The following is a 16,031-nucleotide window of genomic DNA, read 5'->3' on the forward strand; positions in this document are numbered from 1 at the left end:
GTAAAGTTTCGAGACCTCCTTTGAATCTGGAGAGGTGGCAGTCATTGACTACGTGGGCCTGGCCTGATACCCCATCTCATTCACCACCTAAGTTTGAAAAGAGGTTTGTCCCATAAAGTTCAGAGCTGGCTTGACACATAGCCAAATGGGCTTTATTTCTACTGGTTAGTATTGGTGCTTCTCCACCCTCTACCCTTTTGCGGCCACTGTAGTGGTAGCAGCCACAGCCCTTGGCCAACTTTCCTGTCAGGGTTCAGCGACGCTACAGTCATAGCAGAAATTGAAGTTGGTAGGTGGTGGGGGAACCGGGGGTGGCTGCTCAGGGATGGGCACGTTCTCTAGCTCCAACAATCGCAGTTTGGTCTCCATGGTCAGCAGCTGCTCCAGGTCCTGGCGTGTCTGCTCACTGGCCATAGCATTGCCCAGCAGGGCACTCAGCCCATCTGTCCAAAGATGGAACTGGGGACAGAGCCAGCTCTGTGAGGGCCTGCCCATCTCTTCCCCTGCCTATTGGCCAATTTGGTTTAGCCTACCCACTCACTCACCTCCCGTTTGGAGGGGGCAATGAAGTTGAGGTACTCTTCCTCCTCCCTGCGGTCATAGCTGACTGAGAAAGCTAACTCACAGAGGTCCTAGGGAAGCAAGGGAGTGGCAGAACTGAGCAGGGGCCAGGGCAGGGCTGGGATAGGCAGGAAAGAGCTTCTGTTCCCCCACTTCACTCACCTTGTTTTGCTTCCCTGAGCCCTTCTCCCGGACATGGGGACAATCCTTGCCTGTCAGCAATGCCCTGATATCAGCCACAGGGACTGCAAGAAGAAGAGTAGGCTGACCACTGGGCGCCCTGGTGGTCTTGAGGCAAATGGTCTAGGTTAGAGTGGACGTTTGTCCCCTGCCCTGTCCTCCTTACGTTGCTCAGGCAGGGTCTCGGGGGTGGGCGGCCCAGCACCCTCCTCCACATCCCCATACTGCAGCACCTTGTGGTTAGCAGACAGGCAGCAGAACCACAGCTTGTCTGTGGGAAGAAAGGGGAAGAGGGAAGGAGTGATGAGGGGGCCTGGACTCCCCCTAGTCTGCATGCTCTCCCCTCCCCCCCAATTAAACAACCCTGGCGCCTCCGGCTGCTGATCTTGTGGAAGAGTGTCCCCTCACAGAGGCGGAGCAAGCGCTGCTGGCGGATGAGGCCTAGGAGCTCTGGCTTCAGCTTCTCCCGAAGTTCCCTGGTGGGGGGATAGTGAGGGGAAAGAGGTGTGCGTTATCACTAATCCAGACTGACATAGGGCAAGGTCCATAGGGTCCTAAGGCAGGTGGGGGCTAGGACTGGAAACCCATCCTCCCCTCCAACTCACAGTATAGGCGGGGCCAGCGTGCCCTCCTGATGCAGCCGCTCTGTCTGCCTCAGCCTCAGCACCTCTCCATAGGTGAGCGCGTTCACCTTGGTTCGGAAGAGCTCCAGAGAGCTGGGCTTCAAGGCCAGTGTGCGGGCCAGCTGCTCCCGCACCACTTGTATGACCTAGGGCCACTCCAAGATCAGCTCAGGGACCTGAGCTCTGGGTCTCCACCACTCTGCCAGTGCCCACCCACCCACCTTGTCAAAGTCCTCCTGTGTGGCGCGCATCTCCTTCCAGGTCTTATTCAGCAGCTGTATGCTTACACAGAAGAGCTCATGGAAGCTGTGGTCTTGGCCAAAGAACATGGGTGAAAAGTCCTGCGCTGTTTCAGAGCCTGGAGCAGAGGGGCAGGAGGGGCTCAGGGAGAAAGTGTATGTCACCCCTGGCCCTCTCTGCCCTTCCGCCCCCTGTTTCTAGACACACCATGCCCAACCTCACTCACAGGGCTCCCCCACATGGAGCAGCTCACACAGCAACACAGTCAGCTGGATGCTGCTCCGGGCAAAGGGACACTCATGCTTGTCCTCCCGGCTGCTGTTCTCCAACACAAACTGGGGTGACAGGAGGAGAGAATGGTGATTGCAGCTAAGCCCACAGGGACTCTGCCTAGGTGGACACCTCACTGTAACCCACCCCATCACTGACCCGGCTGTAGGCACTGGGTGCTTGCTTGGAGAAGTAAAGCATGTTGTCCAGGGCCAGCAGGCCAGGGGGCACGCGCTCTAGGTCCTGCCCAGGGTTGCTGTTCTGGGGGTAGGGGGGTGGGAGATCAGGCAACTCAGGAAGGGGCCTCTGGGAGAACAGCAACTCTGGATTGAAGCAAGAAAAGAAGGCTGCAGGGTAGGCACTCACCGAGAAGCCCAATTTGCGGAACTCTCGGGCACAGAGAGAGCGGCGACGATCAGCACTTAGCCCGGTCCCTGGAGACTCTCCCTCCAACTCGAAGGCCGCCTGGCGCAGGGCTTGCAGCTGCTCCCGTTGCTCCTGAGGTCATTGTTAGAGAGGGTGTCAAGCTTAGAGACTCAAGCTCCAGTTGCCATAAGACTAGTGTACCCCAAAAAGCTGTGTACTCACCTGGCTGTATGGGTCCAGTGGCGTCCGCATGCGTGGCTCCAGCAGCCCCAGTGTAAGGGCCTGCAGTACATACAAGTGGTGAGCCATCTCATCGCCCAGCGGCGCTGCACTGTGGATGATGTTCTAGAAGGCAGACCGTCCACAGGTGTGATCACAGGATCACTGGATGAGGAGGAGGGGACTACCAGCTGGGTCTTTCCTACCTTGTAGATGAACTGGCGAAGATTTCTCTGCCATAGGTAGTCAAGCATATTCTAAGGAAGGAAAGAAAGGGCCTGAGATGACTTAGCTGCACTATGAGTGCTCACCCTGTAGGCCTGGGGTGGAGCAAAGTGCCCAACAGTTCGCATCCCCCCACCTAACCACCAGGTAATACCCACCTTACGTTCAGCAGGGCTAGCGCCCTGTAGCAAAGCTGTCAGCAGAGCCATGGCCTTGGTTTGCAGCTGCTGGTTCATCCTGGAGTCAGAAGAGGGCATAGCTGGTTGGTTATCTGAGGTTGTCCCAGTTCCCCTTATCTGTCCACCACCCCCAGACACTTACACCTGTAGGTGCACCAATAGCCTGTCCAGTGGCACCTCACTTTTGACCAGTTGACCCAGGGCTGGGCTGCTTAAGGTCACACTTTCCAGTAGTCGGAGAGCCAGAGGCTGCACAGATGCATCCATCAGATTCATGTTCACGTAGTTCACCACCTGTAAGAGAGTTGATACATAGGAGTCGGGCGGTAGCGCGGTGGGTTAAGTGCACATGGCGCAAAGCACAAGGACCGGCATATGGATCCCAGTTCGAGCTCCTGGCCCCCCACCTGCAGGGGTGTCACTTCACAGGTGGTGAAGCAGGTCTGCAGATGTCTATCTTTCCCCCTCTGTCTTCCCCTCCTCTCTCCATTTCTCTCTGTCCTAACAATGACATCAATAACTACAATAATAAAAAACAAGGGTAACAAAAGGGAGAATAAATATAAAAAAATAAAAATAAAAAAGTGTTGATAGAACCTCACCACCTTAGAAGGCCAGCTACTGCCACCACACCCCCTGCTGCTCCTGGAAAAGCCCTATTTTTTTTTCTTCAGTTGTCTTAAAATATTTACTAGATAGATACAGAATGAAATTGAGAGAGGAGGGGGTGATGGGGGGGAGAGAGAGAGAGAGAGAGAGACCTGCAGCACTGCTTCACCACTAGTACAGCTTTCCCCCTGCAGGTGAGGACCGGGGCTTGAACCTGGGTCCTTGTGCATTGTAACACGTGTGCTCAACCAGGTGCGCCACCACCCAGCCCTTACCCACCTTCTTAACAAAAGGGATGCTGAGTGTCTCCCAGGATACCACACCATGCTCCATGAGCTCCAAGAAGGCCTTCAGTGCAAGGGACAGCTGCTCCCCTAGACTGAGGGGACATGTGGGGCTGAGCAGGACCAGACCAGGAGCTCCAGTCCCACCATGTTCACTACTATCCCAGTCCCCCAATGCTCACTCGTCCCCATCCTCAATGATGGTGCCTAGTCTCTGAAGCCCATCACGGCTGATGACCTCCTGGGCAAATGTCATGTCTGGAGCCAGCAGGACGAGGTGGCACAGGGCTTCCCGGCGCCCTTCACGACTCCCACTCTGCAGCCCACCCAAAAGTCGCTCAGCCTCCAGGTCCTGGCAGGAGTGGGAGCACAAGTAAGGAGGCTGGGCGGAAGTAAGGAAGGGGGTGTAGGACCTCGGGTGTCCACTAGGTGGGGCACTGTGGGGCTGGGGCAGAGGCGCAGGCAAGTGGAGGGGAGGCAGAGCACAAAGACGGTCAATGAGAGTGGATTAGGAGGGGCATTACTGCGGCAGTGCTGAGGCACAAGATGCTGCCATTCTTGATCTCTGTCCGGTTCTAGAGAAAAAAGTAGAAAAGAGAAGTTAAGGACTCTGAGGGATTGGTTAATTGTGGCTGTCAGTGGAAGATTTGAATCACTAAAGATCACAAAGCTCAAAGCCATCAGGGGTAGAATGGAATGTGGAGCAGAGTGGGAGACTCACATTCTCAGTGATGTATCTCTTGTGCCCATCAGCAAACTGCAGGGCATAGTGCTCAGAGTGAGCCAGGCTCCACCTGTGGGCAGTGGAGGCTCAATAAAGCAAATAGTGGGCGGCCCTCCTATCCCTCTGCCCGCCCCCTGGCCAGGCCGCCCACCCGCACTCACGCGTCGCACACCTCCTTCAATACAGCAGCCAAGGGCTTTGCCTGCAAGTGGAGCAGTCACTCCTAGGGTTAGAAATGGGGAGGAGCTGGGGAGGAACCTGGGGGAGGGCTGGGGTGGGCTGCTTCGAGGGGAAGGGGAGACCCAGAGGTGGATGGAGGCCGGACAAGCAGGTTGACCTGGTCCAGCTGGATAAGCTGCGGGATGGCGTCACGCATCTGGACAGCGATCTTCACCACGTTCCGCGGGGGCGCCATGGTCCAGCCTGGACAGAGGGCTGCACTTCCCAGACTATGTAACCTCCCCCTCTGGAGCACCTGGTCTGGGGAGGCCAATTCTCTTCTTTCCAGAGCTTGCCCCCCCCTCCACCCCACCCCCCCAATTTGGGCACTCACGGCCCAAGATCTCACTCCTGACCCGGCGCGCGGCCTTCCCAAGGGAGCATAGGTTAGTTCCGGGTTGGAGTCCGGGGTGGGAGGATAGGCCGGCGCCTGCCCCGCCCCAGGCAGCCCCGCCCCTCCCCAAGGTGCGGCAGGTGGGGGCGGGGAAAGTGGCCTGCCGCTGCCAATCTTAACGCAGTTCCAGCAAGGTGAACCACCCAGTTCCACCACCAATCCAGCTCAGTCACCCAGGATGGGTCCTTGCCTTCGCCCTCCCAAAGAACCAGATCACAGATAGCCTTAGGCACGGGTCTTTATTCACTTGGACACTGTACAAATATTACAATTTCCTTTTGCTGCAAAAAGTATAAAAATAATCTTTATATAGGAATCCATTTGTTACTGCAAATCTTTCTAAAATCTCTGCAAATGGCTCTAAATGAGAGAATTTAATAAATGGGGGAGGGGAAAAGGGGGAGACAATGGGGCAGAAGGAGGTTGGGTGGATCCTCAGGGACTCACCTAGGACCTCTCTATTCCTTCCTGTTAGCACCCCCCACACACAGGTTCTCAGGGCTAAAATCCCCACAGGAGGGGATTCATGAGAGGTCCAGGAGGAGCTGTGGGGTCAGTGAGTGGTGAGGAGTGAAGGAGCTCCCCCTCCCCCCCAGTTCCCTCCTGGGAGGGAGAAAGGCCAGCAGGAAGGGCAATGGGGCTGGACAATATGCCCCATTGCCATTGACAGCATCTTCTTGGTTCTCTGCCACTGGGTGGCAGGTGAGCCTGAGCTCTGGGGGGCTCACAAAGGGCACAGGGTGAGGAAAGTCCCCAGAAATGAGAGACAAACACTTTGGTGCCAGGTTGGAGGGGGTTGAGCCCGTCCCCGGCCCTCCCAGCACAGGACAGGTGCAATTGCAGGAGTGGGAGTTGTAGCCAAAATTGTGCAGTGAGGGAAGGCTGGGGGAGCCAGGAGTCTGTGACTCTTAAGCTCTGTAAGGATGGGTGGGGGAGGTTCCCAGGCAGCCCCCAGGTCTGACAGTCCATGTTCCAGCCATGCAGGGCATGTCCCTGTCAGAGGTTGAGAACAGGCACATCAAAGAGGTCACAGACACCTTCACTCTCGTCCAGGTTGTAGATGTAATCGTGGTCTCCAGGGGGTGGAGATAGGCGGAGGAGAGGGGCAAACACTGCAGAGAGCAATAGGCTGAGCCTCCAGGCCAAGACCCCCCCCCCCCAAACAGCTGCCCAACCCTCCACCCTCCTTCCACCTTCCTGGGCCACCCACCTTCTGAGGACATCAGCTCCTCTAACAGCTCCGAACTCATGCATTCTGAAGAAAGAGGGAAAGCTCAGTTACATACTGGCTGTAGCCTCTCACCCACTAAAACCCATGAAAACACACACACACCCCTCTCAAGCAGTCGTAAGACCCCTAACTGTGCTCCTCACTCAGCCCCAGGGAGGAAAGCCGCCCTACCTCGCGTGGGATCGAAGATTTCTGACAGCTCTTTGGGGAGTTCCAGAACTAAAAGATAAGAACGCCATGTTCAAGAGCACAAAGGTATAGGTTGGTCCCTATCTAGTGCCACCCCCACCCCCATCCTATGCCACCCATACAGGTTCACCACTGAGATGAAAGCCTTATTCCAGGCCAAGGTCAGGCACTGAGCTCAAGGGACCAAAGGCCCATTCCAGGTGGCTGGAACAGCTTTCCTAACTCAGGTACCACATGTATCTTTCCCTGCTGGGTTCAGCAGATACACTGTGTCTGATGGAGACTACCCTGTCCATTTCCACGCTTGCTTAGCACCTTAGTGCCAGGCTGAGACTGCACTCCAGTTGGGGTCACTTAGCAGAGAAGATAGCAGGCACTTCAATAGGGGCTAGTGGCTTCAGGATAATTAACCTGTTACAGAGTTCTGGAGGATGCACATAGGAAGCAGAGGAAATTGAGGCTGGAGAAGAATGCTGGCTGGGTCAGGAGGGGATTTCATATGGTGGTTTAAGGCCTGTTGTCTTAACCCCACAGGACTTTGGGAGCCATTAAATGCTCTTTTAGACATAGAAATGCCAGTCAAGTGGTCCTGGAGGTGGCACAGTGGATAAAGTATTAGACTCTCAAGCATGAGGTCTGGAGTTCGATCCCCAGCAGCACATGTACCAGAGTGATGCCTGGTTCTTTCTCTGTCTCCTCCTATCTTTCTCATTAATAAATAAATAAATCTTAAAAAAAGGAAAAAGAAAAGAAATGCCAGTCAAGTTTCAGTTTCAAACATCCTTTTCAGTTGTGGTACAGATATGGATGCTAGAGTTTTAGTTAAGATAGTCAGCCAGGAGTCATCCCAAGGATTGTGGATACAAAAATCACTGGTGGGACATTTCTAGGATAGTGCCTTAGAACTCCTTAGCTGATAAGGGATGATAAGCAAACAGGTAAGAAGAAGAGGGAGCTGGAACTGAAGTGACACTCAGGTGTTCAGTCTGGGTGACGAGGGACTAAAATGGTTTATGTGCAGAGAAAAGCAAGCTTAAGGATGAAGTTTAGTTGAAGACATGTGGAGATTAAGTGACCACTGGATATGCAGAGGAACACACATAAATACACAACATGGAATTCAAGTAAAGACCTGGGTAAGGAGGTGACCGGGGCAATAACTGAGCTTGTCAACTGCCCAGAATTAGAGACTGGGCCAAAGACCTGCAAGTGCCATGTTTTAGGGAGTGTCAGGAGTCAGATGGAGAAGCAAGTGAGTGAAAAGAGTCAAGACCTGGCATCATTAAAAACACAGGAGGAAGGCCTTAGTTAAGGGAAAGGCATAGGGGGGAAAGACAGGAGGAAGTGAGCATTAACAGGAGCATTGGAAAACGATGGCACCAGGTGATGTTCTAATGGAGTGATGCGTGATTCTCCCTTCTCCTTAGTCTCCCTAACATACAGTCCCTGTTAAAAGAATAGGGGCTAGGTGGTGGCATACTCAGTTGAATGCACATGTTACCATGCACAAGGACCCAGGTTCAAACCTCCAACCCCCACCTGCAGGAGGGAAACTTCACAAGTGTTGAAGCAAGTAGTACAGGTGTCTCTCTACCTACTTCCCCTCCCAATCTCTCTGTCCTATCAAAGGGGACACACACACACACACACACACACACACACACACAAAAATGGCTGCAGAAGAAGTGGATTTGTCATGCCAGCACTGAGCCTCACTGATAACCCTGGTGAAAATTTTTTAAAATATATTAACATTAAAAGAATTTTAAAAAGTGCATGGTCGGGAGTTGGGCGGGAGTGTGGTGGGTTAAGCACAAGTGGCACAAAGCACAAGGACGGGCATAAGAATCCCGGTTCGAGCCCCCAGCTCTCCACCTTCAGGGGAGTTGCTTCACAGGTGTGAAGCAGGTCTGCAGGTGTCTGTCTTTCTCTCCCCCTCACTGTCTTCCCCTCCTCTCTCCATTTCTCTCTGTCCTGTCCAACAAAGACAACATCAATAACAACAATAATAATTATAACAATGGAAAAAAAGGGCAACAAAAGGGGGAATAAAAAACTAAAAAAAAAAGAGTGCACGGTCTAGGTGGTGGCACAGTGGATAAAGCACTGGATTCTCAAGTATGAGATCTCTGGGTCAGTGGGGCTAGGAAAAGGCATACCCAGTTGAGCAAGAATTACCATGAGCAAAGGACCAATGAACATAATCATGTGCAAAGGACCCAGGTTCAAACCCCCAATCCCCAATGCAGGGGGGAAATTTCATGTGCGGTGAAGCAGTGCTTCAAATTCCCCCTTAACTTTTTTTTTAATATAAATTTATTTGATAGGACAGAAATTATGAAGGGACTAGGTAAAGAAGGGGGATATGGCTGCCAAGAGTGGTGGATTCCTTGCAAACTTAACAAAAAAAAAGTGGGTCAGGAAGCAGTGGAATGCTGCAAAGGGTCCCCAGGAGGAGAGGGAGGAAGGAAGAAAGGGAGAAGGAGAGGACATCAGATCAAAACAACCTTAAGCCTGCTACAGTAGGCAGCCAAGGTGGGCAACTTATCAAGAACAGCATGATTGTAATATGTAGGTATGGGTATTAGTGCATGTGTGTGTGAGGATGGGTGTGGCGTAGAGGACTTAGAAGGTACAAACTGTCCCAGTTTGAGCCCCCGGCTCCCCACCTGCAGGGGAGTCACTTCACAGGTGGTGAAGCAGGCCTGCAGGTATCTATCTTTCTCTCCCCCTCTCTGTCTTCCCCTCCTCTCTCCATTTCTCTCTGTCCTATCCAACAATGACGACATCAACAACAATAATTACAACAATAAAACAAGGGCAACAAAAGGAAATAAATGCTTTGAAAAAAAAATTTTTTTAAATAAAAGGTACAAACTGAACAACTAGGAGACTGAGATACTGAAGAGAAAAAAAGATTAATTTCTCAAGGAGACTAAACAGAAAGGATATATGGAAAGTGAGAGACACACAGAGGATAAAGAGTTACTTATGAGAAGAAACTTAGTGGTCTTTATGGGCCCAAGAGAACAAGTCTGCGAAAACACAAATACCTCAGTCACTGGCAGAAGATATCACCTGTCCTAGGAAGACAACTGCCCACCTTTGGAACCCTCTGCAGTGGTACTTATTCCTTCCTGAGACCTGTGTCCCATGCATGGCAGACAGGCCTTGAAGGACAGCCAAGGAGTTCTGTGTCATCCCAGGTAAGGGACAAAGAGACACCAGCATGGAGCTGGAGGGGAAGCTCCCCACACTGGCTGGCAGAACTGTGGTGTAAAGGCTAGGATTGAGGGAAGAGGGTTGGTTCTTAGGCTAGCCAGCTCTGGTGAGGAGACAGGATAGATGGATTCCAGTCCCCACTCTGTTTCTGTTTTAGAACTGGGTTCAGGCCAGGTCTTCTCTGTCCTAAAGCAGACAAGTAAGTACTCACCACCAGTGGGGTCTGTCTTGATGGGGTCAAAGGAGGTAGAAGGGTTGGGTCCAGATGAACTGCTATTACTACTGCTGCTGCTGCTGCTGCTACTGTCTAGCAGGGCAGAGGACTGCAGTGGCCGGGTGTCCAGCGCTGTCGGGCCCAGTGAGAGTGAGCTGAGCTCACCACTGTCCTTGCTTTCGGTTCCAGGGCTGTTACTCACTGCAAGCATATCCCCAAGCCCAGTCATTTAGGGGCAAGATACTGAGACTGGCCCATGGCCAGTTAGATTAACAGTCTTACTTCCCTGGCCCAAAAAGGCACTACCAAATTACCCCCAAAGATGTAGCCTGGAAATGAGTCATTAAAGGGAACAGGGGTACAAGACACACAGAAGAGAAGCTCATTGACAACACAGCTGGTGTGACCACATTCCAAGAAGAGTTTCCAGGGCAAGGAGGCACAGATGAATCTGGGGGAAAATTGCCACCACCAATGTCTCTTCCTACAGCCAGAGCTTCCTTGTTAAAAGAGTATTATTCACTGCCATAGAACAGGGAAGCCAGCTGGGTTAGAAATAGGACAGTCCCCAGGGAGTCCCTTCCTACACTAAGTAGGGCATTCCACAACACATAAATTTTGCCTCTTGGGCCCCAGAGATCGCCCTATCACCAGTTTCCCACTATGCTTTACCTATGATTTCAGCTGCTGGACCAGCCAAGCCCTGGACCTCAGTGCTGCCAGGGACGGGGGTAGAGGTGGTTGCTTGGGGACTGCTTGGGCGTGAGGCATCCTGGGGGTGGGCCAAGGCAGGCTTGGACATAGGCGGAGGGGTACACACAGCAGGTGGGTTCTGAAGCAGATCTTCAGGTGGTGGAACAGGCACTGCCACAGGTGGTGAGCTCCACGCCTCCTTATTCACCAGCAGTACCTCAATAGGACCACTCATACTCTTCAAGTGAATCTGGTACTTTTTCTGCCCATTGAGGCCCTAGAGTGGGAGGTGGGGGGTGGACAGGTAGAATTTGAAGCAGACTTGCTTCTGCCTGACTATGGATCAGGGACATAGCATCTTCTTCCACCCCAGGTTGCCTGTTCTAGATAATCCCAAAACTCAGGCCTCCCTGTACCTGCCCCACCCGAGACTTATCAAGCTCCACAGTCAACACCCGCCCTCAACCAACCCCGCCTGCCAGGGCTAAACACCCACCTCTGGAATGGGTACTTCCAGGCTGGTGCCTGATGGGGCCCGGATGGCCAGGAGGGTATCTCCTAGAATGACAAGGTTAAGTCAGGGCCCAGGGGTTCAATCTGAGCTGGGAATGAGGGTGCCTATCCCTTGAAGCAAGAGATATCATGGTATCTAAAGGACTAGATATTAGGTCTCACCTATGCAATATGGACTGAGATAGTGATCTAAAGTCTTTCTCCTACCAAAGGTGCAGTTAGTAACCAGAAAAATCTAGGTTCAAATATGAACGGAAGACTGCTGGTCGTGAGCATACAATGCCTCAATTGGGCTACTCCCTCGGTACAGTATTTTAGTCAAGGCTGACATAACCTTCCCCAAGATCAGTGTGAGGGATACAAGATAGAAAAGGAATTGTTCCTGTGCCGTTAATGCAACTAAATTAACCATAGACTAGAAGTTACATCCACTGCCCACTAGATGTAAGACCTCATGCAGGAGCAAGTGTGTACATGTGCTGTGTGTGTGTGCTTGTATGTGCACACACTTCCCCCCCTCCCACTCCATTCTTATTCTTGTCATATCTGAGAAGTTAAACCCAAGGGACCGAAGAGTCCCCGAAGATGGGGACTGGGACTGGGACTCAGCCTAGGATTCTTGCACCTCTTAAGTGTGGTCGACCTCCAAAGGGTCCCAGTGACCCTTATATCCGACCTGGCTCCTTATTGGGGAGACTCTAGAGACAGATCTCTCTTTGGGCATAAACCCACCCCTGTGGTCTGGAAGGTGGCACAGTGGATAAAGCATTGGTCTCTCAAGCATGAGGTCCTGAGTTCAGTCCCCAGCAACACATGTACTAGAGTGATGTCTGGTTCTTTCTCTCCCTCTCTCCTCCTATCTTTCTCACTAACAAATAAAATATTTTTTTTTAAAAATCCATTCCTTAAGGCTGCAACTCAGATCAAGTCTACCCCATCTCCCCCTACCCAGGCTCTGCTCACCAGCAAAGCATCTGCAGATGTCCTCATGAGTCACGTAGGCCAAGGTGTGGGGGTTAAGGAGAACAGCTGATACCCTGACTATGATGACAGATGGCAGACTGTGAAGAAGACCCAACTTTTTTTTTTTGCAGAGGTCTGATATATACACCCTCAGAGAATTTCCTGGAGCTTGGGATCTGTCTACATGAGGAGGAATCAAGACTGGGAAGGAAGGCGCTCCAAAGAGGGAGTCCAAGGCTGGAAGTGGCCAGAAGCATCAGGACCATCCTCCCAAAGGGGACCGTGCCCCTCAGAAAACCCAGCTAAACCAGGAGCCCCCCCCCCACTCCCTAGGAGCAGCGACCACCAGGAGGATATCAGCTGTTCTGCACGTCCTCTGTGACATTCCGGATGCTCTGCTGCACCCACAACTTGTGCTGATCCAATTCTCGCTCCCGCTGCTGCAGCTCCTCGATCTCTGCCTTGAGCTCAATCAGCTTGTCCGCAATCTCTCGGGTATTGCAGCCAGGTCCTACACCCCTGAGCCCGGGGAGTGGGGCTGAGAGGGGCTGCCAGAACTCTGGGTCCCATAACCCTTGCTCTTTCCAGCACTCTCCTCCACCCCACACCCCTGGCACTTTTTGGGTAGATCGTCTGGCCCTCCCAAGTGCCCCCACTCACTTCCACTGGATGCTATTCTTGGATTTCTTCTCGATCAGCCCAATACCTTCCAGTACGTTGGTTATGTCATAAATCCGCCGCTTCTGGCGCACAGCTAGGGTGTCAGCTGCCTGGCAGACAGAACAGAGTGGAGGATGCTCAGCCCTGCTCTCATGTGCAACCCAGGATACTCTGAAACTAGGGCTGTTGGCCAACCCTCCCGCTAGGCACTCCGGCAGCTCAAGACCGCGGGGTGCAAGGGGCCTGAGGCAGCCTGAAGCGCAGTTCTCATTCTCTTCTCCCCGGACCAGCTGAGCATGGCCACGAGGACCTGCACCTGCAGGTCTGACACAGCGCTGACGACCAATGGCCGCGGCCAAATGAATGAAACGGGTCCTGGCCTCCCTCCTGTGTGAAAACACAGGGATGGCGGCCTGCTCCCGGGGTTCAGCCGGGCCGCCCCAGGAGTTCCCGCTACCGGCCCAGGCCCGGTCCACCGTTCCCCCGTCGTCCCTTAGCCCCGCGCCGCACCAGCTTAAGGTCAAGCACGCCGTCCTTGGCTTCCTGTAGAAGTGACACAAACTTGGTGGTGAGAAGTCCCAAGCTCTTCTCGTGCCGGCTTGGAGTGCCCGGAGGCGGCGGTACCTGTGGCCCGGCCTCCGCCATCGCGCCAGCCAGCCGCCTCCCCTCAGCCAGGCCAGGCCAGGCCGGCTCTGCCGCCACTTCCGCTTCCGCTCCTGGCCACCCGGCCGCCGGCGCTAGAGTCTCTGCTTCCGCTTCCGTCTTGCCTCACCCAGGGAACTAGTAGCATTTCCCCCCTTCATACAGAGCCGCAAAACTTTCAGGGATCATCATCAAATATCCAGCCGTTGAAGAGAACGAAAAACAACGCAGGTATTCCTGAGGCCTTATGCCTCTGAGAAGAAATATGTGTAGGGCATCAAAGTAAAAACCCTATGGTGAGCGGGAGGGTGGACATGAGGCTTCCTGGGCCGGCGGGGGGGTGGGGGTGGGGGCGGGTGGCTGGGATGGGACACAATCTTTTGGTGATGGGAATGGTGTTTATGTACACACCTATTAAATTGTAATATAAATCACTATTTAATTAATATGAGAGGGGGAAAAATTGTATGTCTAACAAAGGGACTTTTCAAAGCTAACCCAATTACCAAATAATGTGATGATAACAGTAACTATACATTGTCTTCTCAAACCCTACAGGAACCTCACATTTCCACTATAGAGCCTAAACTTCCCCCAGTCCTGGGACTCTAGGGCAGAGCCCACTTTCCCGTATGCTTCTCCCAATTCTTATCAAATAATATTGCATCCACTGATCGCAACCTAATCAACGCAACGAGTGCCACCCCAGCATGCTTCACTTCAGACTGTGTCCAGAGACTTCAGGTGTGGAACGACAACCCTTCAGCTTCATCACTTGGGTGAGACCTTTCCTTTCATAGTATTCTCTAGTTCCATCCCAGGTGGATCACTTCCTAACAAAGTCCCAAAACCTAGATATAGACCAGGTTCCAGGAGATAGAGCATATGTTCACACGTATCCATAAACTAGGGCAAATATATACCTGAAAGCAGTAGCACACTAGAGTTTGCAGTGAGTACCCCCCAACACTTCATCTCCACTATTCTAACCTTTGGGTCCATGATTTTCAACAATTTGTCTGGCTTTGTATGTTAACTCTCTTTTCAGCCACCAGGTTCCAGATGTCATCAGGATGCCGGCTAGGCTTCCCTGGACTGAAGACCCCACCAATTTGTCCTGGAGTTCAGCTTCCCCAGAGACCCACCCTACTAGGGACAGAGAGAGGCAGACTGGGAGTATGGATCGACCAGTCAACGCTCATGTTCAGTGGGGAAGCAATTACAGAAGCCAGACCTCCCACCTTCTGCAACCCACAAGACCCTGGGTCCATGCTCCCAGAGGGATAGAGAATGGGAAAGCTATTGGGGAGGGGATGGGATATGCAGATTGGGTGGCGGGAATTGTGTGGAGTTGTACCTCCCATCCTATGATTTTGTTAATGTCTCCTTTATTAAATAAATTAATTAATTAAAAAAAAGAAATATGTGGAGTAAGTCCGTGGTCAGGCAGTCTAGGCTGTGAAGAAGGGGGAGTCAGGGGTCAGATGATGGTGCACCCGGTTGAGCGCACATGTTATACCTGCAGGGGGAAACTGCGTGTGGTGAAGCAGTACTGCAGGTGTCTGTCTCCCTATCATCCCCTTCCCTCTCGATTTCTGGCTGTCTCTACCCTATAAATACGTAAAGATAATTAAAAAGAAGAAGAAGAGAAGAGGAGGAGGAAGAAGAGATCACAGGAACCTAACAACTTGTCCCAGGAACCCCACCAACTGTCCAACCCCATCTCAGGAGAGAAGATCAAGCTGCCTGATGAACTCAGTATATCCCCAACCTTGATCCTATAGGTTGCTGCACTATCTTGCAATCATCCCCTATCCCTTCTTTTTTTTTTTTTTTCCTCCTCCAGGGTTATTGCTGGGCTCGGTGCCTGCACCATGAATCCACCGCTCCTGGAGGCCATTTTTTTTTCCCCTTTTGTTGCCCTTGTTGTAGCTTCGTTGTGGTTATTATTATTGACCTTGTTGATGCAATGCGTTGTTGGATAGGACAGAGAGAAATGGAGAGAGGAGGGGAAGACAGAGAAGGGGAGAAAAAGATAGACACCTGCAGACCTGCTTCACCGCCTGTGAAGCGACTCTCCTGCAGGTGGGGAGCTGGGGGCTCGAACCGGGATCCTTACGCCGGTCCCTGCGCTTTGCGCCACATGCGCTTAACCCACTGCGCCACCACCCGACCCCCCCTTCTTTTTTTTTTAAGTTTATTTATTTATTTATTCCCTTTTGTTGCCGTTGTTATTGTTGTAGTAATTATTGTTGTTATTGATGTCGTCATTGTTGGATAGGACAGAGAGAAATGGAGAGAGGAGGGGAAGACAGAGAGGGGAAGAGAAAGACAGACACCTGCAGACCTGCTTCACCACCTGTGAAGCAACTCCCCTGCAGGTGGGGAGCCGGGGGCTTGAACCAGAATCCTTTGCACCGCCTGCACTTAACCTGCTGCGCTACCGTCTGACTCCCTCCTTCTCTTTCTCCCCTTCCTTCCTTCCTCCCTCCCTTCTTTCCTTCCTTTTGAGTAGAGAGACAGAGACAGAGGTGAGACACTACAAAAGACTCAACTGCTCATGAAGTCTCGTCTTTGCATGGAGCTCCCATGTGGTATCCAGGGGCTTGAG

At 52.5% G+C, this 16,031-nt stretch overlaps 2 protein-coding genes across 6 annotated transcripts; both read right to left on the reverse strand.

Annotated features, from left to right (window-relative positions):
- Positions 1 to 113: 113 nt before the first annotated feature.
- On the reverse strand, positions 114 to 5,129 carry ELMO3 (engulfment and cell motility 3). Of its 4 annotated transcripts, none has more exons than XM_016185861.2 (21): positions 5,034 to 5,129; positions 4,818 to 4,960; positions 4,642 to 4,682; positions 4,478 to 4,550; positions 4,281 to 4,331; positions 3,939 to 4,108; positions 3,752 to 3,851; positions 3,006 to 3,157; positions 2,843 to 2,921; positions 2,666 to 2,716; positions 2,463 to 2,585; positions 2,241 to 2,372; positions 2,034 to 2,135; positions 1,831 to 1,939; positions 1,586 to 1,722; positions 1,347 to 1,510; positions 1,105 to 1,217; positions 908 to 1,012; positions 724 to 806; positions 546 to 632; positions 114 to 459 (listed from the first exon to the last, which is right to left on the reverse strand). In XM_016185861.2, exons 2-21 carry the CDS (start codon positions 4,893 to 4,895, stop codon positions 247 to 249), a joined length of 2,163 nt encoding a protein of 720 aa, XP_016041347.1. In that variant the 5' UTR covers positions 4,896 to 4,960; positions 5,034 to 5,129; the 3' UTR covers positions 114 to 246. The 4 variants fall into 4 exon arrangements, with proteins under 4 accessions (XP_016041347.1, XP_060041357.1, XP_007517802.1 ...); XM_060185374.1 differs by having other exon boundaries at positions 4,818 to 4,915; positions 5,034 to 5,093; XM_007517740.3 differs by lacking the exon at positions 5,034 to 5,129 and having other exon boundaries at positions 4,818 to 5,012.
- A 184-nt stretch (positions 5,130 to 5,313) lies between these two features.
- E2F4 (E2F transcription factor 4) lies at positions 5,314 to 13,497 on the reverse strand. 2 transcript variants are annotated; one of them, XM_007517741.3, is made up of 10 exons: positions 13,289 to 13,497; positions 12,779 to 12,888; positions 12,476 to 12,637; positions 12,119 to 12,162; positions 11,139 to 11,200; positions 10,622 to 10,919; positions 9,947 to 10,150; positions 6,496 to 6,543; positions 6,304 to 6,348; positions 5,314 to 6,205 (listed from the first exon to the last, which is right to left on the reverse strand). In XM_007517741.3, exons 1-10 carry the CDS (start codon positions 13,421 to 13,423, stop codon positions 6,090 to 6,092), a joined length of 1,224 nt encoding a protein of 407 aa, XP_007517803.1. In that variant the 5' UTR covers positions 13,424 to 13,497; the 3' UTR covers positions 5,314 to 6,089. The 2 variants fall into 2 exon arrangements, with proteins under 2 accessions (XP_007517803.1, XP_060041366.1); XM_060185383.1 differs by lacking the exon at positions 12,476 to 12,637 and having other exon boundaries at positions 12,119 to 12,192; positions 13,289 to 13,488.
- Between the last annotated feature and the right edge of the window lie 2,534 nt (positions 13,498 to 16,031).

The sequence above is a fragment of the Erinaceus europaeus genome, chromosome 2 (genome assembly GCF_950295315.1).
Source record: "Erinaceus europaeus chromosome 2, mEriEur2.1, whole genome shotgun sequence".
NCBI lineage: Eukaryota > Metazoa > Chordata > Mammalia > Eulipotyphla > Erinaceidae > Erinaceus > Erinaceus europaeus.

Bases quoted from the DNA above. Each gene is read 5' to 3' on its own strand.
- ELMO3 (XM_016185861.2), bottom strand. From the start codon at position 4,895: ATGGCGCCCCCGCGGAACGTGGTGAAGATCGCTGTCCAGATGCGTGAC. The intron at 2,922-3,005 runs GTAAGTGTCTGG...TTCTGACTCCAG, and splicing joins CTATTGGTGCACCTACAGGT to GATGAACCAGCAGCTGCAAA. The intron at 807-907 runs GTAAGGAGGACA...TTCTTCTTGCAG, and splicing joins CGAGACCCTGCCTGAGCAAC to TCCCTGTGGCTGATATCAGG.
- E2F4 (XM_007517741.3), bottom strand. From the start codon at position 13,423: ATGGCGGAGGCCGGGCCACAGGTACCGCCGCCTCCGGGCACTCCAAGC. The intron at 12,889-13,288 runs GTGCGGCGCGGG...TCTGTCTGCCAG, and splicing joins GCGTGCTTGACCTTAAGCTG to GCAGCTGACACCCTAGCTGT. The intron at 6,349-6,495 runs GTAGGGCGGCTT...CTCTTTCTTCAG, and splicing joins AATCTTCGATCCCACGCGAG to AATGCATGAGTTCGGAGCTG.